The sequence below is a fragment of the Bombyx mori genome, chromosome 18, assembly GCF_030269925.1.
Source record: "Bombyx mori chromosome 18, ASM3026992v2".
Classification (NCBI taxonomy): domain Eukaryota; kingdom Metazoa; phylum Arthropoda; class Insecta; order Lepidoptera; family Bombycidae; genus Bombyx; species Bombyx mori.
In genome coordinates, this window is record NC_085124.1 from 11,057,689 (window position 1) to 11,080,912 (window position 23,224).

The following is a 23,224-nucleotide window of genomic DNA, read 5'->3' on the forward strand; positions in this document are numbered from 1 at the left end:
TACTTAATATTTACAAAAAGAATGGAATACCACTGGCTATTTTAAGACACGTCTTTCACTGTTGATCGAATTATACCCGATCCTGTAGACCGAATGGTAAACAGTCGACGACGTCCAAAATACATCATTACAGATCCTCCCGCTCCATTAACAGTGCTTTTAGGTACCTCAAGCACCGGTTACCGTCCTCGTCGAACCCGACACTGGCGACGAAGGGCTCGACGAGCGAATTAACCCACAGACACAGCCCACTGAGTTTCTCGCCGTATCTTCTCAGTGGGTCGCGCTTCCGATCCGGGGGTAGATTCTGCGAAGCAATGCTCTAGGGCCAGTGTTAGCAACACTCCGGTTTGAGCCCCGTGAGCTCACCTATACGTTAGGGCGAAGCTGAAATAGCCTCTCAAGGCATCAGCATAGGTAGGAAAAAAAAGTCGATCGAAGCTCCATTTAAGTTCATTACTATTTAGTAGTATTTTAGTGCTGTTTAGCAAGACACTTGAATTCTGATTAGTATTGTCTGATTATTACGTCATGATTAAGTCAAAGGTGAACAGGGCATTCCTGAATCAAATAATTCGAACAAAATGATAGTTCATTTCAACGTCAATGATAATTTTAAGAAACTAAAACACTTGATAAAAAAAAATATAACATTTATTTCTTCGACCAGGTACATATATACATAGGTACTATATAATTATATATTTAAATTAAATAGAACATTTCATTCAGTCTATAAATACGATTCTTCTGTTTTTAATATTATTAATTGTGGATAAATATTTTCAGTAACGCTGTTTGGCACTGATATTTTCAATTATCATCACAAGTAAAAAAATTATGCGTCCAAGTATTTTAAGAGTGTATTTTTTCTTTAGCTTCGTCGCTGACTAAAGTTTCACTTATATTTACTTCTGGCATGAATACGTAATGTTGTTGTATGGAACTTGACCTAGAAAATACAGTAAAACTTTAATAAATAAAGAAATTTCATTTATGGGCATTCTATGGAAGGCATTGGGGAAGGCCTATGTCCAACGGTGGGCAGATAAAGGCTGATGATGATGATGTTTTATGGGCATTCGATGTCTTTCGGTCATACTTAATGTCAGTTCGGGGGCCGATTAGGGAGCCTCAAGAATACTACGTGTAAGTTGCTCTACACGCGCGAAAGAGCAACCTTGTTTTGGTGAGCAGCGCTCTGACCCGCCTCACTGCCAAGAGTGGTCGTGGTCCGGTGCTAGTGAGACCAATGACCGCCGGTCAGTCTTCCTGCCTGGGTAGGAGGTGGAACTGAGACGGTCCACGCTATGCAACCCATATTGTTTACCTCAGTTGTGTCACGTAAGGCTTGGAGAGTATCGTCGAGTGACGGAAGATTTTAGTTGGTTCAACGACATTATGTCCTGTGTACCGCCTCAAACGAGTAAGCGGAAGTCCGGTAATTCCTTCCTGACCCAAACATCTGACAAGTCAAACCACCAACGCGTAAGGACATTGTTGCCCATATAAATGTATATAACAGTAGCAAATAAATGTAGGCAGTGCCTTGGTTGTGTCCCCAGTATTACTGATGTCCATGAATAACGGTGACTTCCATCAGGTTAGCTATATGCTCATCTGTCTACAACAACAATATAACATTTATAATTAGTGATAGCTGCTCTCATTCGAAAATTGGAAAACACAGTGAAACAGCCAGAACATAAAGTCAATTTGGTTATAGCTGATAGTGATTCCAGTGTATAGATTTAACAAAATACTGAAAAGAAAAGTCGCTGTCGCTATTTCGTGATATACCTTATTTCAGTTCAGTTTATAAATGCTGGCGGATGAAATTGTTGAAACTTGTAACTCTGGCGAAGGCAGATGGGAATCCGTCCTGGCATCTGTTCTGGGCTACGAAAGAACTGATACCGATCTGAAAAACAAAATTATCAATTAGAGTCGCTGCATAACCCAAGGAAGGACCTCCGGGATTATAAGTAGTTACAATGAATATGGCCAGAAAATCACTGTGTTAGTACTTATGAAATTCAATCGTTGTAAATTGATTAGTGGAGATTGGAGCAGATGCTCTATCTCTCGGAACGTTACTTCGATAACGCTATGCGTCATGAAAATGGCCTTATCGTTGCCGCCGCTGACTACTCCCCGAATCCTGATCATGCAGGAGCCAGTCACCGTTGACGCCTTAGACACGTCCTTACAGATCCATCAGATTCAATAAACTTTGCATTAGACGCCTTCAGCTCTGACGCGAAGAGCAGGCTTACGGACCCCGGTAACCGTACTCGTCGAACTCGGCAAAGAGTTCCACGTGCAACCTAACCCATGCAGCAGCCCACTGAGTTTCTCGCCAGATCTTATCACTGGGTCGCGATTCCGATCCGGTAGTAGATTCATTCTCAAAGCAGTTGCTCTTGAGTTGTTAGGTCTCTTTTGGATGCGCTCGGGCAACTGTTAGCAAATTCCATCCGCCCGGGCTGAGCCTTTGCTCGCCCACCTGTCCTGGTGAAACTGGAAAGGCCTCTGGGCCACCAGTAATCCCTCATTCATAAAAAAAAGCATTTATTCCTTGGCTGCCCATGATTGAAATGGCCACGGTGTCTCAGTAAGTAACAGCTCGACAATGAGTAAAGTAACGTACCAAAATTTAAATCGATTTCATTACTCCATATTTTTTCTCGTATTTCGTAATACTATGTGTACCATTATGTGCAATACCGTCTTTACCATAAGGGCACACGGGGCCCGTGCCCAGGGTCCCCATTCTCAGGGGGCCCCGAAGGACCGACAATTTCTCTCACACATTTATTCTTAAAACATTTTTGTCGGGCACATTACACTTTTTTCACAAATCAGTAATCTTATCAGAAGGAATTATTTACAAGGCATAGGTATACTACGCCATTATATCGATGACTGCGCCTATTCCTACTGTACTAACATGGAGGGTAGAGGTAAGGAGTACCGTCTCTGTGTGTAAAAAGTGTCCGTTAAAATCTGCTAAATAAGGGTGGCGCTGCAGTAGCAACCGGGTAAATTAAAAAAAAGGCGCTGAAAGTTATTAGAATAAGATAGAGAAATAAAAAAGGACGAAAGAACTGTAGGCACTACAAAATCGCAAAAAGTATTTTATTTAAAGCTGATAAGAAAATGCAATCGATGTCTCCACGTTTTACCACAGTAGATAATAATTTTAGATTATATTGATGAAATTTGTTTGGAAGCCGTTATCGTAATCGTAACCAAAAAATCAGCAGCATTCTAATATCATTAATGACATATTAAATCATACTGTATTTGATTACCTTTATTAAATGGTCATACTCAGTAAAAAAATGTTATTAAAATTCGCTCTTTTTACTTTCCAAAAGGGCCTCAAATTCTTGTGTGCCCAAGGGCCCTAGCCTAGTTTAAGACGTCCCTGATTATGTGCCTCCATTAGTAACTGTTCCTTCGTTTCATTGTTTACACTTTACAAATATTTAGTGTAATTAGCAAATACTTACTAAGGTTAGTACACCATTACGGTTCAACAAAAGTGGTCCGCCGGAGTCTCCGCGGCAAATACCGACACCGCCAGCTCCGTTCGTGCAGATGTTTGAGTTCCTCACGAAGTTGCTACCGAAAACGGCCATGCACTGTTGCACTGTGATCACTTGCAGGTTCACTTGGCTCATCACCTGATTTACCGAGATACCAGTTTGCGCTGGAAGGAGATGTAATGTTTTTATTTCGATTCCATTTCATCCATTGATAGCTAATGCCAACCGTTCTGCGACATGTAGTGGAAGCTGCATTTGCACAATCACAGAGTAGGGTAAACTTTACACCAATGTAATCAAATAACAACAAAACAAAACGAACAAAAAAGTACATTTTTGATCTTATCGCTAAGAGCGATTTCTTACAGACGTCAACCATCAGACGGACTATAAATTGAAAAATTATTTAATTATTAGCTATTATAACAATTAGTCTCAATTAGAACCTAGCTGAAAGTTAGCTAGAGCTGTGTGGATACACAAAACCACCCATAAAGAAAAGAGAAAACTGTAAAATTTCCTTTGTATAGCGCAACGTCAACTCTAAATAATGGGTGTAGCATAAAATAAACAAAAAATCATAATCTTTTAATTAATTTCAATCAATCATTGTTTTTGACGTGCACTAATCATAAAATGTCTGAGGCATTGATTTCTTATGCAAATTTTATACGAACCGTCACTAGTTAATCCATATCCAGCAGCGACCGCCCATTGGCCAACAAATAGGTTGTTCAAATCGGCGGTGTTAGGCAGAGCGATGGGCTTGATGTTGTCTGAAAAAAAACGTTTATTTTTAACAAAAAAAACAGCTTCTGAGATTTACAATTTGAAATGTGCAAAGCAAATGATAATTATTTTTTTTACAGAGAGATTCAATCGTGTATTTTTGTTAAATTAAATTTCAAATATACGATAGCATAGAAAAGCGGACATCTTTATTGTGTGTGGTCAATTACAAATTTTCAATAAGGTAAAGACTCACTGTTCAGAGTAACCCTGTGAGGTAGGTAAATCATTGCCACATCGTTGTTCAAAAGGGTGGGATTCCATTGAGGATGTACAAAAACTTGACGAGTAGTGACACGAACACCACCGTGGAACAGCGTGTTTGAGCCGAGAACCACAACGAACTGGTTAGCTTGGAAGCGGCCATCAAACCAGCAGTGGGCGGCGGTGACTAGCCTGTTAGCTGAAAGAAGCGATGATCCACACGCCGAAGTACCGACGGCGTTTATGAAGGTGATGAGAAGACCAGCCTGGAAATCGAAAAATTTGTTGTCTAACATTCTTCAATTTACATGTATAATATTTGAGCAGTGATACAGTTTTGGCTGTAGCTGAAACTTTGAGAGTGATCGTGGGTAAGTCGGCCAAAGTACTCGCATCGACAGGAGGCCTAGACAAGGCGACGGGCTGCCTCAACGCTACCATATGAGCCATCTGGATTCGTCGTGGCCTAAAGGATAAAACGCCCGGTGTATTCGTGTCGTGCGCTGCACCGGTGTTCGAATCCCGCAGACGGGTACCCATTTTTCCAATGAAATACGTACTTAACAAATGTTCACGATTGACTTCCACGGTGAAGAAATAACATCGTGTAATAAAAATCAAACCCGCAAAATTATTATTTACGTAATTACTGGTGGTAGGACAACTTGTGAGTCCGCATGGATAGGTACCACAACCCCACTTAATTCTTCCGTAAAGCAGTAATGCGTTTCGGTTCGAAGGGTGGGGTAGCCGTTGTACTGCTAAAACTAAGACTTTACAACTCATGTCTCGAGGTGGGTGGCGGCATTTACATTGCAGATGTATATGGGCTCCGGTTACCACTTGACACCAGGTCCGTGAGCTCGTCCAATCATCTAAGCTATAAAAAACAACGACCACGTCCACGACCACGAAACAGGTGAAGTTGCTTGCAGCCACGCCATCACGCCATCACGATCAAGACCATTTGAGTCGATATGCACATTGGGAACGTCGCCTTGAACCTTGGATGTAGAGACTGCGGTTGCACACAATGATGATAATATGTATTGTTATCCGAAAATCGGAAGAAGATATAAGTTTCTCTCTCTCCCTGATTTTTAGGAGTTGTAGGATGCTCACGAAGTCATGGAGCCATCGTGAACATGCGCCATTTATAATGGTATTTTTATTCAATAAAACTATGGGTTAGTCACCAGTATCGAATTTCTAATTCTAATCTTTCTTAAACACAAACAATTTTCAATTTTAAAACGATAATTACATTCAGACGCGGGCGCACGCTATTCACACTCAAAACAGAAGCGCCTGGAACATACATATATATACACTCTGTTAAAAGACGGACATAGATACTAACTATGTATTGCGAGAGTGACGTACAGGTCGGTTTGCTATAAATGGTAATAACAGATTTAAAAGAATAATTACGTGAGGGACATACCAAATAAGGATGTGCGTTTGATGGCGAAATGGCCCCACCAACTATCCTTGCAGCATTGTCTGGCTGGACACTTGAGTCAAGCTTTGCAGTCTCCGCAGCCCTAATACTTTTAGCTAGGGGTATTCCCACATTCTCGTGGTAGAAGGTCTCCACCGGCACATAGGCTGATGTGTAGCCCACGAAGAAGATACCGAAGAGTACAGCAGTTTTCATTTCGACAGAATGGCAATATAACACATAATCGGCTCAAATTTAAATATTTCATTTATCTCTCCAGATCAGATAGAAAATTAATCAGCTGATATAAAACAAACTTTTGGTGCTGTTTATCAGGTTATCGTGGTAATTAGCGCTCTTTTATGTGATATTTATATTCGATGGTTTGTAGTGATTGTACTCAGAAAGCCTTTAGAAGATAGCGACACAAATAATTTAAATTGCTACCTGAACTTAGTTAACTCACTACGATAAAAGTTCATATGCAGAACTTTTATCTTTTCTTTTTCGTCTGTGTGTTGCATGTCGCGTGACGGTCGGCCGCGGAGTAGGGATAAAGTGAAAGGCGCTCGTCAGAGCAACCAAGGCGACGGGTTCAATAAAAATATTAATTGGAGACTTACACCCGTATCTTTAGACGTTTCGTAAAATAGTCCTCCACTCTTAACTCATCCGATGATGCTCGAGAATTCCCTCCAAACTTACTCGAGTTTGGTATTTTTAGTCGACCATTACAATATTCCTCAAATGTCCTCGAGTGAGGTAATACTGATGAAAATTTGATCAAGCTAGCATCAAACCCATAGAGTTCTGTAGTCTATGGTCATTGTTTAATGTCAAAGTCAAGCTGCCGCTGTCTGTTTGCCACTAGATGAACTTGTTTGATGTTTTGGTTGCTGAGTTATTCGTAAATATGTGTGCGTGCGGTAAATCTGAAAGTGTATTATTTATTTTCTAACCTATTATTATTTTAGATTTGGGATCCGGCTTTGTATTTTTATTCGTCGCTTTTGTGTGATTTTGGTTGCATCGTATTGTTGAAGTGCTTTTCCACAACCACCAGTTTATTATTATATAAATAAAACTTATAATCGCATTGACTTTATTTATCAGGTAGTAAGCAAAATATGACTCTTATGTAGGTAAATAAAATAAAGTGTTTCAAATGTCTAACTTCAAACTATTTACTTTATTAATAAATATTATCAAAATTAAATTATCAAAATATGCGGGAATCATGCACAGATCCAGGCCATTGCACAACAATATCATATATTTCCATTTGCGGTCCACATACTATTTGGACATTGATAGAAAACCAGCCTTGAGGAACGTTCAAGGTACGTCGCGACGTACCTTGACTTGACAGTTCGCTCACTTCACTCCGGTTAGGAAAATTTTCCAAGGACGTTTGAGTGGAGTTTATTTTTACGACTAATCATACCAAAACGCGCGTTGGAGGTTGAGTCGAGTCGAGTTAAGCTCGTGTAAACGACTAAAGATACGGGTGAGAGTCTACTTTTATCCTTTCCCATTATCATTCCAATTTCCCAAGTATAAAATTAAGATTGATAAAGCGATTTTTATACCCTTAATGGAATATTATTCCAAATTTTTTTAGTTAAATGTCTATAATGTGAAAAAAGTTTCACTTTTATCGTTTTTTCATAAAACCACACTATCCTTTTATTTATTTTATAGCCGATGGGTAGACAAGCTTGCGGCCCACTTCGAGTTGAGTGGTTACACAGAGCCCATAAACATCAACTACGTAAATACCTTCACCCACCTTGAAACATGAGCTCTGAAAACTTTTTATAGGCTCCTGAATTTCTAAGCATTACTAGAGTTACTATAATCGCGTTAAGCGTTAAACATTTGAGATAAACTCCTATGATATGTAAACGGAGTAAAATGTCCCTTCGGAACAAGGTGACCCCTTAGAAAACTTACATAAGGCCCGTCATGATTTACGCGAATGTGGTGTGGTGGTCATGCGGCCCGCACACACATAGACACACTCCAATACCTAAAATCCTGTTTTTGCAGGTTAGCCATCGGAGCTCCGTGGTTCATGAGGAACGACTTACACGACGTCCTGGGCCTCGAATCGATACGAAAACAGCGTCGGAACGTTACTTCGATAAGGCAATGTATCATGTTATCATGATCGCCTTATCGTCGCCGCCGCTGACTACTCCCCGTATATTGATCCCGCAGGCAGTCACCGTTGACGCCCTTGACACGTCCTGTTAGATCCATCAGATCCAATAACTCATACATTAGACGTCTTTAGCTCTAACGCTAGGCAGGAAACTCAGTGGGCAGACATTTATGAACTTTATTCAATGCTTTTTTTATGAATGAGGGATTACTGGTGGCCCGGAGACCTTTCCAGTTCCACTAGGACAAGTGGGCGAGCAAAGGCTCAGCTAGGAGGAGTGGGATTTGCTAACCGCCTCCAAAAGAAATCTAATAACTCAAAAGTAGCTGCTTCGTGAATGAATCTACTACCGGATCGGAATTAAGACCCGCTGAGAAGATCCGGCGATAATCACAGCGGACTAATGTATGAGCTAGGTTGCACGTCGAACTCTTCGTCGAGATCGTCGAGTAGGGTTACCGGGGTCCCTAAGCCTGCTCCTAGCATTAGAGCTCAAGACGTCTAATGCAACATTTATTAGATCTGATGGATCCGTAAGGATGTGGGCGTATCCTATCATCAGTAACAAGTCGTGATAAAAACATTGGAAAAGTGTATTATTGGTTGGCCAAGGTAAAATAATCGTTAGTCGTACTCCAGCTAATTGTGACAATAGTTCACATCTCAAGATAGGTGATGATAGCCTTTAGGTTGAAAATTAATTCAAATCTTGAGGTAGGGATAGCACGTAAGTTGAAAATACTGACAGTGCAGACGTGGCTGAGCTCTAGTCGAAACCAAAACGCATAACTACTTTACGGGAAGAATGGCCAGGGTAATAGTACCTAGCTGTAGGGTGCTGGGCCTCGCTATGCGCTCTATCACAAAAAGATACGCATTTTATTTGTGGGTTTCGTTTTAATGTACGACTTTTTTATCTTAATCGTCTTAGTCGCTCGCGGACACGTGTAACCACCAATTTTAATTATGAGACAGCTGTTGCGTAACAAGAAATTAAGACTTCGACTTCATATTTGACACGCCATACATATTGCCACGTACCGTCAGACGAATCTTGAGCTCATTTGCCCACATTTTTCGCGTATCTTTGAAATGATTGCCATCTGTACGCACGCAGTCTTGCTATAAATATTTTTACAAGGAAATTGTTTACTACTAAGTCGTTTGTTTAATAAAAAACTTTTTTAATATATGTATTTAAGTGTACTTTCTTTAATTTCAATTTTGCCGTGTTTTCGCTGATGTAATAAGAGTTTCTACTAAACACTGCATCATAAGCTTTATCTTTTTTTGTGACAAACAGAAGTATTTTCATGATACCTATAAATATCCCGGTAGACATACAAGCGACTAATACCAAGCTGATGGAGAATTCAATAGTTCCAAATGGAGCCCCGGGCCAATTTGTAATACTGTCACAGCAATTCTCTTGATTTTCCCACATCATTTTTAATATTGCAAGATTATTCAATAAAAATTAATATCCATCCTGGTGGTTATTGTACTTTAACTACTGTCATGTAAACAATTAGGAATTTACCAAATTCATTTGAGACTGAAATTTTCTTTCTCGGCTTCTTTTTACAGCAACAGCTCTTGCAGTTTCGTAAAAAATAAATAATACATATTTTATGTGACGTTATTTTTTATTATAAATTATTATTTACATTTCTCTTTACACATCGACATTTGCATAAATTATCTCCATGTATAAATTCATTTGATCGATCTATCTCTGTAGAATGTGTGTAACTGAAATACAAAAAACATTACGTATTATTTATTATTATCTTACTAGCGACCCGCCCTCGCTTCGCTTCGGAAACTGTAATTTATTATTGATTTCTCCACTATTTAATGGATGTTATTATACATATAAACTTTCCTCTTCAATCACTCTATCTATTAAAAAAAACCGCATCAAAATCCGTTGCGTAATTTTAAAGATTTAAGCATACATAGGGACAGACAGATATAGAGACAGAGAAAGCGACTTTATTTTATACTATGTAGTGATGATAAAAATCCTGTTGAAATTGTAACTCGTTTGTTTGTAAAACCTACCTTTACATGTGTTGAATAATGAAACCGTAGAAGCTGGTGGTCCTGGCGAAGGCTGAGGGGAACCCATCCTGGCATCTGTTTTGAGCCACAAACGAGCTGACACCAACCTGAATGAGGGAAAGTATATTAAACAATGAAGTATGGTTTTGGAAATATTTTTTGACTTCTAATATTTGATTGTTTTTGATTGACGAGCTCACAGCCCACCTGGTGTTAAGAGTTTACCGAAACCCATAGACATGTACAACGTAAATGTGCCACCCACCTTGAGATATAAGTTCCAAGGTCTCAGTATAGTTACAACGCCTGCCCCACCCTTCAAACCGAAACGCATTACTGCTTCACGGCAGAAATAGGCAGGGAACGATGGCCATGTTTTCTTATCTTAACACTGATTCAGCATAAAGGCACGAAACAAACCAGCATATAACTTTAATATACTCTTTGGATTTTTATTCCCTGTAATTTACTTATATATTTTTTTTGTAAGCCTGAAATCTAATTAATACATCGGGTTTCCCGGTTCAGTGATCAGCGTGTCCTGTGACACATAGGCCTAACCCCGGTAACCGTACTCGTCGAACTCGACAAAGAGGTCGACGTGCAACCTAACCCATGCATCAGCCCGCTGAGTTTCTCTCCGGATCTTCTCAGCGAGTCGCGATTCCGATCCGGTAGTAGATTCATTCGCGAAGCAATTGCTCTTAAGTTGTTGGGTCTCCTTCGGAGGCGCTCGAGCAGTTGTTAGCAAATCCCACCCCTCCTGGCTGAGCCTTTGCTCGCCCGCATGTACTGGTGAAACTGGAAAGGCCTCCGGGCCACCAGTAACCTTTCAATCATAAAAAAAACATAGGCCTCTTCCAGAGAAGAATTTGTATCTAGGGGCTTACCAATGTGGGTCTGCCATAGCGGTGCAAGACTAGAGGTCCGCCGGAGTCTCCGCGGCAGATACCGACGCCGCCAGCTCCGCTCGTGCAGATGTTTGTGTCTCTCACGAAGTTGCTACCGAAGACGGCCATGCATTGCTGCACTGTGATCACTTGCAAGTTCACATGGCTCATAACCTGATTTACAGATATTCCAAGCTGGGCTGAAAACATAGAACTATGATAAAAACTGATTTATCAGTGAACTAAATGAACATACTCTAGGCGTATTCTTACTTCTGTATTTTCATATATTTTGGATATTTGGAAAGTGAGTATTGATTAAGCAAAGATAATTAAGTTATTATACTATTACTATTTAGTGTAGATGAGTAAATTAGTGAATTCTACTGTGCACTGTACGATCTAAGATACGATACCAAAATTATTTATATAGTATATTTGTAGTATAGTATTTTTATAGTATATTGTTTAAAGTATATTTTTATAAAAGGGCTTTCACACGGTTCAAGTCGAACCACATTTTTTTATTTAGGATTGAAGGATTACTGGTGGCCCGGTGGCCTTTCCAGTTTCACCAGGACAGGTGGGCGAGCAAAGGCTCAGCCAGGAGAGGTGGGATTTGCTAACAGCTGTCCGAGCGCCTCCGAAGGAGACCTAACAACTCAAGAGCAGCTGCTTCGCGAATGAATCTACTATCAAATCGGAATCGCGACCCCCTGAGAAGATCCGGCGAGAAACTCAGCGAGATGATTCATGTGAGTGCTTCGCGGCAGAATAGATAGGGCCTTGAAACATGACCATTATCACCAATATCATAACATCACTACGTACAAAGAGGATCGAATCGTCAAAAGAATAGTTCATAAAGCTCACCGTCGCTAGTGACTCCGTATCCTGCAGCTACAACTGGTAAGCCGACGAAGTTGTTGCCCAGATCAAAGATACTTGGCAATGCGATAGGTTGAATTCTTGCTGTACATAGGGATATAAATATTAATAACACAATTTTTAGCGCCTAAGATTCTATATAACTTTCTAATTTAGGTTTTTCCTGGTCTGAATTCGTCGTGGCCTAAAGGACATAAGATGTCCGGTGCATTATTCGTGTTGAGCGATGCACCGGTGTTCGAATCTCAGGCGGGTACCAATTTTTTTTTAATGAAATACGTACTCAACAAATGTTCACGATTGACTTTCACGGTGAAGGAATAACATCGTGTAATAAAAATAAAAAAACCCGCAAAATTATAATTTGCGTAATTACTGGTGGTAGGGCCTCTTGTTAATCCGCGCGGGTGGGTACCACCACCCTGGCTATTTCTACCGTGAAGCAGTAATTCGTTTCGGTTTGAAGGATGAGGCAGCCGTTGTAACTATACTTGAGACCTTCGAACTTATATCTGAAGGTGGATGGCGCATTTACGTTGTAGATTTCTATGGGCTCCAGTAACCACTGTGGGCTGTGAGCTCGATAAAAAAAAGGGTTAATTACTAAAAAATATATGTCTTACCGCTGAAAGACACGCTGAAAGGTAAATAAATCATAGCAATGTCGTTGTTGAGGAGCGAAGGATTCCACATCGGATGCATGAACACTCGGTTGGTCGGTATACGAGTGCCTCCATGGAAAACGAATTGGGTTCCAAGGACGACGACGAATTGAACAGCTTGCCTATTTCCATCAAACCAGCAATGAGCAGCAGTTACAAGACGAGTCGCTGAGACAAGAGAAGACCCGCATACTGCATTGGAAGCAGTGCTAGCGAAACTAATTACCAGACCGGCCTGAAAGTCAATATGGTCTAAGTTAAAATAATTTTTCCTGGAAGCATTTCCCACACCCACTATTTTTATCCACATTTATCCACATTTTTTTATTTTATCCACATTTTATCCAAATTTAAAATTTTCGTTAACATAAGTCCAATGCGTAATGACAAATTTGTTCATGAAAACCTATTTAACATTTATCTATCTATCTATCTCTATATATAAAAATGAATTGCTGTTTGTTAGTCTCGCTAAAACTCGAGAACAGCTGGACCGATTTGGCTAATTTAGGTCTTGAATTATTTGTGGAAGTCCAGGGAAGGTCAAAAGGTAGATAAATATAAAAATGCTCGGAATTAAATAAAAATAACAATTTTGTTTTTCCTTTGATGTGTCCCCCGTCGGACGGACGTTTTTTGTTTTAAGTTTATTTTATACAAAAGTTTAGGTCTTTTATTTATCGACTGAGGCACTACGAAGTCTGCCGAGTCAGCTAGTAATAATATAAAAAAACACTATGTATATAAATCTCAATTCTTCGTGGTAAAAATCTATAAAAAGAAATGTATCGACTTATATGGGCTTGTAACATACCCTACAATCAGTACTAGGTATGCGAACAAGAGGATAAGGAATTAGGAACTTTAGATTGATTATTGGAATTTTCCACTATGTTTTATATTTGTGCTGACTTCTATATCCTAAACTGTTCAAACTTACCAGGTATGGGTGCGATTGAGCAGGTGCCACGACTCCACCAACAATCCTATTTACGTCTACATCGGGGGTGTTATTAAGAGCATTGTTCTCTGCCTCTAATAAACGCTTAGCCAAGGGTATTCCAACTTCATCATGATAGAACTTCCCTACTTCCACATAAGCGGATACGTAGGTCACAAACAATAATAAACCGAACAACACCCTTTCCATTTTGGAATAAAACCAACGTCGCCTTGTACGAGTTTTTATTTAACTATCTTCACTATCAACATAAAATAATCACATTAAATTCGATTGGCTAGTTCAGCGTTACTATGAGTTTTATCGAAGTAATCGAGCATTAAAGGATTAATTGTTTAGAATCGAATTCAGTAATTAATTAAACATGTTCTTTAATCAGGATTAGGACTCTTCCAGGAATTAATCTTGGCTAAAATATTCTGAGCGCACTTCACAATGACCATTTCGGTCTTTTCAGTAGACATGTTGGTCAAATTCTCCCATGAAAAATCGAAAATTGGTAATCGAATCAAATCTATCGTTCCAAGCATTTATCGGATTAATTAGACGTTTGTTCTATGAACAATATGTATTCTTCCTACTCATATCTGAATTAACTAGCGGTCGCCCGGTTGTCGAAACTCGACTATAATTATTTATTTAAATTATAATTTTTAACATTATTATGGTTCTATTGTCAACGAATTTACTTCTATAATCACAGATTTCGCCAAGGCTACACTATAGACAATTAATAGTATTAAAGATAAACAATAATAATCTATTCTCAACTTGACCTCAGACTTTAACTATAAACAAAATAGTAGGCATGCGTGTATGTATCAAATACATGGTAGTGTGTGTAATGTTTTCTTTATTTATTAAATGTATCATTTATGCATTATTTAAAAAAAAATAGCATTATGCATTTCTTCTCTATATTCTCTATAAGTGTGGAAAATTTCATACTCCTCCGTCCGCGCAATTTTCGTAAAAAGAGATACAAAATACATATTTAGATATTTCTGACTCAAAAAGTCAGTGAAATCTGTTTCCTCTAAATAGTGATTCAACCTTACAGTCAAAGGAGTTCCTCTTGAACCCACATATTAAGACTAAATCATTAATTTAAACAAAACATTTACCAAATTACCTGATTACTAATTAATATTTTATACTAGACTTCATCCTTATCTCCTTTCAATCTTACAATAAATACAAATAATTTCAAGAAATAAAAAAGTTTATTATATTTCCATTTTGGTATAGTATAAAATTTAATCAAGAACAATCCCAGTTATTTCGCTGATCCAGTTCAGATATCTTTGCACCCTGGTGAATACTGAAGGGATCCGGCTATTGCAGCCCGAGGACCTCACAAAGGACGTCACTCCGATCTGTGAAATATCAAAAATAAAATTTAAAATAGTTTCAATTTGACCAAATAAACCATAGAGACAATTAAAGGCAGGTTAGCAGTAAGAAAGAATTGATGTTTTTACATTTCTACCAGAAACCTGAATGAGAATAATATGATACTAATAAACTAGATTACAACGGCATAGAACATGTTTAAGTCATTTCATATTACATATATGTAAATGGTAAATTTATAAATGGTCTATTTATTCTATAATAATAGATTGCCAATAGTACACCGTCAGGAAGAGATCGCTTTTAGTGATTTTTTTTTATTGCTTAGATAGGTGGACGAGCTCACAGCCCACCTGGTGTTAAGTGGTTACTGGAGCCCATAGACATCCACAATGTAAATGCGCCACCCACCTTGAGATATAAGTTCTAAGGTCTCAAGTATAGTTACAACGGCTGCCCCAGCAATGGCAACCTTTCAGACCGAAACGCATTACTGCTTCGCGGCAGAAATAAGCGGGGTGGTGGTACCTACCCGTGCGGACTCACAAGAGGTCCTACTACCAGTAAATTTTCTCACCTTTTAAAAGACCACCTATTGCTCAAATCTGCTTGTTGGCTGTTTTTTTTTAAAGTTAATTGTGCTTTGGTGTGCAATAAAGTGTATTTTCTCTCTCTATCTCACTCTCTAAGTTAAAAGGATCAAACGATGCTTACCAAAATAGTTTCCTCGGTCGCAGTAAAATATATCGTCATGGGACCGCCATTGTCGCCCTATACATATAACAAAGACTCATATTAATTTAATTTTACGATTTCATATATAGTTTTTCAGCACTTCATCCTATACAGAGAATTTGTCTTAAATGGAACTTGTATCTGCACTAAGATAATGCAATCGATACTAGAATATCTCTAGTTTGGACATAAGGGTTGCGGTGGCATTCATCATCATCATCAGCCCACAGTCGTCCACAGCTGGTGTTGCGTTGTGGTATCATTAATAGGTATTATTAGTTATAGTAGTATTAGTTTGATATTTTTATTAGTTCATAAGTGACAAATTAAAGAATTTAAAATTAATGAATATAAGTAATATGAAATAGATGTGTCGCCCTTGGCGGCTGGAAATGAAATGGAAAAGTGTCATAGCAGACGTCGCTCGTTGACACTTTTGATGTTCCGAATTCAAACAGCTGGACATAGGCCTCTCCCAGTCCACAACACTGAGCCCGGTCTTCATTCACCTCATCCACCTCTTGCCGGCAACCGATCGGAGGTCATCGTACCACCTAGCCAGGGGGCGTCCCACGTTAAGTTTTCCGCTGCGTGGTCTGCCCTCAGGAACCCATCTGCTCCAGCGATCGTCAGTTTTACGGCATATATGGTCAGCACACTGCCATCTCAGCTTACTGACTCTTTGAGTTATGTCAATAACTTTGGTTCTGTGTCGAATAACCTCATTCCTGGTTTTATTTATCGTTCAAAGAGTGGCTCTATTCATGGCGGTGACCTTGAGTCCTGATTATTTCTTACAAGCAGGCTGTAGGCTAGCACTATCTTAGCTAATAACAAAATTGAAGACATAAAATAAAATTAACAAATATAGTTTTTATGATGATTGGTTTTTAGGTCGGGCCCTAATTGTTATAATAAATGATTCAGCTTAGTCCTCAAACTCACCTTACAAGTGCCAGCGTCAGTGTCGAATGTACAAACAGTGTTCTCGGGCAACTGATTGAAGTATGAAGTGTTGCAGAAGGAATCAGAAATCACGGGCATCAACTTCTCACGAAGCGTCGGTGATATAAAATTTATACCTGTAGATATTATTGATTGGATTACAGTATTATGTTTCTTGTTTATTTGTGTATCATTAACAAAATCCTGAAGACTACATTTTGAATTTCGCTTTGTTTTTTTTCTTTGCCTCTAGCTAGCTTGCTCTGGCTCAGCTAAGAGGGGAAGGCTTACTACGATCTTCCCGAGCACCCATACCCAGATAAGCCCTAATAGCACTAGGGTAACGGCTTCGCGATTGTATCTACCATCAGATTGAAGTCCTTAGCGGGCTGCTGCTACAGTTCACGCTGAATTTTTCGGCAAGTTTTACGAGTGCTTGTGGTTTGGTTACAACTACCGCTGTGTCGAACAGACCTCAGAGTGAATCATAATGATCCACGGGGACGAATCTAGTACGTCAACCGTGGTTGGCTCCTGCATGAGTCAAATCACTCATGACCACGACAAGCAGTTAATCATTTCCTGCCGCCATTTAAAAATACCGCTCTGTTTCAATTTGTCATAAATTTAATATTTAGAATAATTAGCTAGTATCACGGCAGTTTGACAGCTCTACAGAAACGCGCTAAGCTTATCAATTATACTGAAGCTAAAATACAAGCCAAGATAATAAAAGCAATGGTAGAAGATTCTAATAGCACAAAATAGGAGGTTATTTATACATCATCTATTCAACTATCTTAACTTAAAATGCTAGTTCACTGGCCTAAAATTGGACTAATTCTGTGTACACGAACACACTCAAGAATAACTTGTCACGTGTATCGCGGCCTTTAGCCACATTCACATATTTAATAAGCACATGTGGTTTATCTTATCCGCTAATGAACAGATATGTGTGAATATAGCATTATAGGATATAAATAAATGAAAACATGTTTTCATCGCTAAAATCAATTAGAGCATCACATTTTTACGGACATTTCGAAAAAAAGTAAAAATGGTATATGATACCTTCCGCTGCAATGCCCCATCCGGATGCAATGGCTCCTAAACCAGCGAAGTTGGATGACACAGAATTTAAGTACGGTAGCCGAATAACTTGAACCATTCCTGAAAATAATAAAATAATTTAATAAAAAAGAAAACCGACTTGAACAAAATAAAATGAGAATATCATCACGTAGCCTAAGTCAATTAAATAGGCGTTATTAAGGATAACTCAAAAACTACTGGTCAGATATTGATAAAATTTAAATAGAACTACATTAGAAGTATCCGCTATCAAACAGAAAAATAACTATCAAAATCGGTTGACCTATTAAAAAAGGTCCGACATAAAAAATACAGTCGAATACTAGTGGTAGGACCTCTTGTGAGTCCGCACGGGTAAGTACCACCACCCCGCCTATTTCTGCCGTGAAACAGTTATGCGTTTCGGTTTGAAGGGTGGGGTAGCCATTGTAACTATACTGAGACCTTAGAACCTATATCTCAAGGTGGGTGGCGCATTTACGTTGTAGATGTCTAAGGGCTCCAGTAACCACGTCTCCAGTGCCAGTGAGCTCGTCTACCCATCTAAGCAATAAAAAAAAATACTCCTCCCTTTTTTAAGTAGTTTAAATAAAAATTTTAGTGACTCAACATTATCATGTGTGGCTCTCCGCTCTGGTGTGGTTTTCTCGAGATCCTATTTGTACTCTGGGCTTATAAGTGCTGGAGCACAATGGAATTTCATTGTTTATCGCATTAGGTTTAATTCGATTGCCAATAAAAGAAAAATGCGCGATACATTTCCTAATCTTTACAGAACATTTCAAGAAGAGAGATCAGTTGTAAAATAAATAAATAAGTAAGTAAATTTTAATTGTATTCGACTTGAGTGTGTTTTTATACATATCTCTAACACGAAATAGATAATGCTAAGACAGAAGGTCCACTATTACGTCTCAGAGAGTTTAATTGTGACAATATTGTTTTGCATTCTGTTATTTTGCTTTTTTGATAAAACGCTACAGAGAAGCCTAATAAATATTTTACGCTGCTATAATAAATAAACAATACAAACAAAAAAGTGATTTACTGATAAAATTTAATGTTATCGAGTCACGTGTTTCTTGCGATTATAATTAGGACTTTATAAAAATTGTATAGTAGCTAAGCTAAATGTTTACGTTTTTAATACACTTTTTTTTATACCTATAGATTATACACGTCTGAGTTCATGGTTACAAGATTTCGTGGGTAATCTGTTTGCTATTTTTTTTACCGGCAACCGAACGTCGATGACGTAATTAATATACGGTCAAATATAAGGAAGTTACATATTAATATATAATATATTAATAGGCAAAAGCCCACTGAGTTTCTCGCCGGATCTTCTCAGTGGGTCGCGTTTCCGATCCGGTGGTAGATTCTGCGAAGCACTGCCCTTGCTAGGGCCAGTGTTAGCAACACTCCGGTTTGAGCCCCGTGAGCTCACCTACACGTCAAAGAGAAGCTGAAATAGCTACTGTTAGTCATATTTGTTTAGCAGCGATTCAAGACTTTCAGTAGAATTTAAAAAAATTACAACACTTCTGCTTTTACTTTTACAATAAAAAAGAACAAAAAAGAAAACGTCTTTTTTATTTTTATTTTATTGCTTAGATGGATGACGAGCTCACAGCCCACCTGGTGTTAAGTGGTTACTGGAGCCCATAGACATTTACAACGTAAATGCGCCACGCACCTCGAGATATAAGTTCTAAGATCTCAGTATAGTTACAACGGCTACCCCACCCTTCGAACCGAAACGCATTAGTGCTTCACAGCGGAAATAGGCGGGGGGTGGTGGTACCTACCCGTGCGGACTCCCAAGAAGTCCTACCACCAGTGATTACGCAAATTATAATTTTGCTGGTTTGATTTTTATTACACGATGTTATTCCTTCACCGTGGAAGTCAATCGTGAACATTTGTTGAGTACGTATTTCATTAGAAAAATTGGTACCCGCCTGCGGGATTCGAACACCGGTGCATTTATATGCATACAAATGCATCGGAAGTCTTATCCTTTAGGCCACAACGACTTCAAATACATACATAAAATTAAGCAGTAGTAATAGTAGTAGTAATATTTTAATAGGTACGGTGTTTAAGGCATTCAAAGTCGTCCCCGAACCCAGAACGGAAATCAATTAACACATGTAATCGGCAAATGACGTAAATATTTTATACTAATCACCCCCTAATCGCTTGCTCATAAATGACGAGCAATATTACTTACGCCGTCACAATTACTTAATCAAAATTTAGTAGCCCGGCTTTCTCGAAAAGTTCTCGAAACATTAAAGCACTTTTTTCCATACGTATTTGCTGGTAGCCTAAGAATCTACCAATCGGAATCGCGACCCACTAAGAAGATCCGGCGAGAGACTCAGTGGGCTATGTCTATGGCTTAGTTTATAGTGAGCGGTGCGTGAGGGGCCTAAAACCACCGAAAGTATATCCGAGGGATCCGATAAGACATGTTTCAGGCGACGGCGACATTGCGTTGCCCCGTCGCCTGGGTCGGACATTTCGTATACCTAAGTATATCGGATACCGTTTTGCTTTACTTTTACGCATGTACTATTCGATAATTATCTGACTGATTGTATCATTTAATACATATATTTATCGTCAACGATTTGACTTTGTAACATTTGTAGAACCGTTTAAAATTAATAAGAATCTATATAGTAGGTACAGATTTTAAATATCAGATAAGAACATAATATTATAGTATAAAAGATTATTTTTTTAAAGATTTTGATAGTACAGTAATTGCTTTTCTAAAATTCTTCATTACATTAAGATCATGCTCAAAGTGAAATCTCGCCTTCAGAAACATGAGATAAATTATACTTTTTATCAAAATCAGTTTTTTACTTTTTTCACTTTTTTACTTTTTTTTCTCTTCTAGACGGGACTTCGGGACCAAAGTGTTTAATAAATATGTTCCTGACTAACATATTTCCTTACTAAATATGTTCCTTATTTTGACAAATATGTTCCTGAAAGCAGTCGCAAAAATATTAATATATAATGCCTTGCATCAGAACAAATTTCAGTGCAATTTGATTAATTAAAAATCTGATATCCGAGATATGCCTGCTATCGATATTTTATCTATGACAGAAATCTTTAAAACGACTAAACTACTGTTTATTGCAACAACAACAATAGCTTCTAACGAACGGCGCCGAATTTTATATTATTAATTTATTTATTTCACAACGTTGTTAAATTAATCGTGTTTTCGATCGTCCGATTAGTGTTTAGAATTAACAAAACTCGCAACAACCAAAATATGACTAGAATCTCGCACCTTGAAACAAGAAAATTGAACTACTTTCGAACATCATTGAAGTGGAACATAGGACTTCAAAAATTCAGCCAAGAGGCCAAAAAGGTCAAATACTTTATCTGTAGTCGCACAAATGTCTCAGCCACCAATCAAACCAAAGAAATAATAATATTATTTTTAAAAAATAAGACGTTTCAATGTATTTTAATATATTGTATAACTGTGCTATATAAATATTCAAACTTACCAGTTATTTGGACGACATTGGCTAAACGTAGCAGTGCCAGGTCGTTGGCGAAAGTGGCCGGATCCCATTCCGGATGCACTATTATTTCTACGATGTTCACGATGCGGCGACCGTTTTCGTAACGATCATACAATGAATGCGCCCCAAGGATAGCCTGAACAATACATTTCTGATAAACTCAAACGTCTGATAAACTCAAAATCTTCTAAAACATAGCCCAGCGGAATTTTCCATGCTTGTGATCCCAACTTCGTAAACCATAAAACCCGGCAGTAGGTATACCCACGAAGTATATCTATATATTTTATCACTTTTGATATGCAAGACTTTTCTTTAAGACGGACTTATTTATTGCCTATAAAGCTTATCCAGTTTGACCAGGGAGGTAGTAGTAGTAAAATAAAAATAAATAATAGTTTTGAAAAAACTAACAAAATACGCTTTTATAGAAAATCCAACTAAAAAATAGAAAATAAATTTTAATGAATTTGAATTAAAAATTGTGTAAGAAAAAATGATTTTATTGTAAAAAAGGCGTGGGGTGCTTTTCACATTATCAAAATAACCCTTCTACTCATATCTGTTCACAAAATATTTATAACTACTGATACCATTTTTTTAAACTACCTATTACTTATTTTTCATTTTTTAGTTGAATTTCAATTTTTCAATATTTTTTTCCATTTTTTTTAATATTGAATTGTCATCGGTCCTTAATAAGTATACCAAAATTCGAGTTAATCCGACGTTTTGAAGGGGGTCAAAATCATGTTCAAAGATTTCATTACATACTAACATACATAAGTCTGAAGCTAATAAAAGCGTATTAAAAACTTCATAAATTTATCAAATTTACTGCTCATATTTAACTGAAGTATTCTGTTGACGTTACCTGCACATGATCAACTTCCTGACCGTCGTGGAAGCAGCAGTGCGCAGCCGTCAACACCCATTCCTGATGGACGAGGGAGCCCCCGCAGAACCCGAGCTCGCCAGTGGTTCCTACCCGTTTGTACAGAGCTACCTGCGTTTTGTATACGATGGTAGGTAGGTAGGTAACTAATGTCATTTTGGGCCTGGCATACTTTTAGAAAGGAACCCAACATCAGGAACTTATGAGAATTTAGTGTTAGAAACATTATCTGCAGCTAAATCAAATGTACACACATAACTCCATATTTTCAATCATTAATCTAAAAAATACCAGTTGATAATGATGTTATAACACTAGTCGTACTCGCCCGCTTCGCTACGCATTTAAAATTAATATTATTTTTTATTGTCATTATTATTAGGGTATCCAACACTCATATAAATATTAGCCTATCCATTAAGTACATGTATTTTCTACATGGATACCATGTTTCAAGTCAATCGGATGCTTGGTTCAGTAGTTATAACGGAACATCGGTAAAAACCACTGTAGATTTATATATTAGTATAGATTATCGTGAAAGGATTGAATTCTTTAAAGTTTAACAATCGAATAGTATTTTAGAAGAATGTTTCCAACAAATATTTGGTATTAAAAAAAAACATTGATAATATAGTACCTGAAAAGGTCGAGAATTAGGTTCGGTGATTTCACCTCCAATAATCCTCGATTCTCTACTGCATCCAGACCCATCACATAACAGACTAGCTCTCAAAAACACGGGGAAAACACTAAACACTAAAAACCACAACATTCTCGCTGGCTCCAAGATCTAAAAGTCGCTGTGGGAAAGTAATTTTATCTTCTTATCCCAGGAAATGTTTCGAGTGTTTCTGATAATCGTATCTATACAGAGATATTGATAAGAAATGGGTCATAGATAAATTCATCTAATACATATTTTGTGTGATGCAAAGTTGGTATTAAAAGTTATCGAATAAACTCAAATAGGTTTCCTTTGATAAGACAAGCGGTAGAGATTTTTACATGTGGTAAATTAATATTA

General features: G+C 38.1%; 2 protein-coding genes across 3 annotated transcripts; both read right to left on the minus strand.

Moving 5' to 3' along the window:
• Positions 1–636: 636 nt before the first annotated feature.
• LOC732967 (chymotrypsin-like serine protease) lies at positions 637–14,860 on the minus strand. 2 transcript variants are annotated; one of them, XM_038017097.2, is made up of 11 exons: positions 13,594–14,860; positions 12,615–12,888; positions 11,977–12,075; positions 11,104–11,303; positions 10,218–10,320; positions 5,989–6,233; positions 4,537–4,810; positions 4,229–4,327; positions 3,516–3,715; positions 1,801–1,921; positions 637–952 (listed from the first exon to the last, which is right to left on the minus strand). In XM_038017097.2, exons 1-10 carry the CDS (start codon positions 13,801–13,803, stop codon positions 1,817–1,819), a joined length of 1,809 nt encoding a protein of 602 aa, XP_037873025.1. In that variant the 5' UTR covers positions 13,804–14,860; the 3' UTR covers positions 637–952; positions 1,801–1,816.
• LOC101738048 (brachyurin) lies at positions 14,819–23,080 on the minus strand. Its single transcript, XM_012692007.3, has 7 exons — positions 22,838–23,080; positions 22,177–22,308; positions 21,285–21,438; positions 17,722–17,820; positions 16,648–16,784; positions 15,682–15,738; positions 14,819–14,990 (listed from the first exon to the last, which is right to left on the minus strand). Exons 1-7 carry the CDS (start codon positions 22,970–22,972, stop codon positions 14,871–14,873), a joined length of 834 nt encoding a protein of 277 aa, XP_012547461.1. The 5' UTR covers positions 22,973–23,080; the 3' UTR covers positions 14,819–14,870.
• Between the last annotated feature and the right edge of the window lie 144 nt (positions 23,081–23,224).

Excerpts from the sequence above, each read along its gene's own strand:
- LOC101738048 (XM_012692007.3), bottom strand. The coding sequence starts at position 22,972 with ATGTTGTGGTTTTTAGTGTTTAGTGTTTTCCCCGTGTTTTTGAGAGCT. Across the intron at positions 22,309-22,837 it reads CTAATTCTCGACCTTTTCAG|GTAGCTCTGTACAAACGGGT; the intron begins GTACTATATTAT and ends TACAAAACGCAG. Across the intron at positions 16,785-17,721 it reads ATGGGGCATTGCAGCGGAAG|GTATAAATTTTATATCACCG; the intron begins GTATCATATACC and ends TAATATCTACAG.
- LOC732967 (XM_038017097.2), bottom strand. The coding sequence starts at position 13,803 with ATGGAAAGGGTGTTGTTCGGTTTATTATTGTTTGTGACCTACGTATCC. Across the intron at positions 11,304-11,976 it reads ATACGGAGTCACTAGCGACG|CCCAGCTTGGAATATCTGTA; the intron begins GTGAGCTTTATG and ends CTATGTTTTCAG. Across the intron at positions 1,922-3,515 it reads GTAATGGTGTACTAACCTTA|ATCGGTATCAGTTCTTTCGT; the intron begins GTAAGTATTTGC and ends TTTGTTTTTCAG.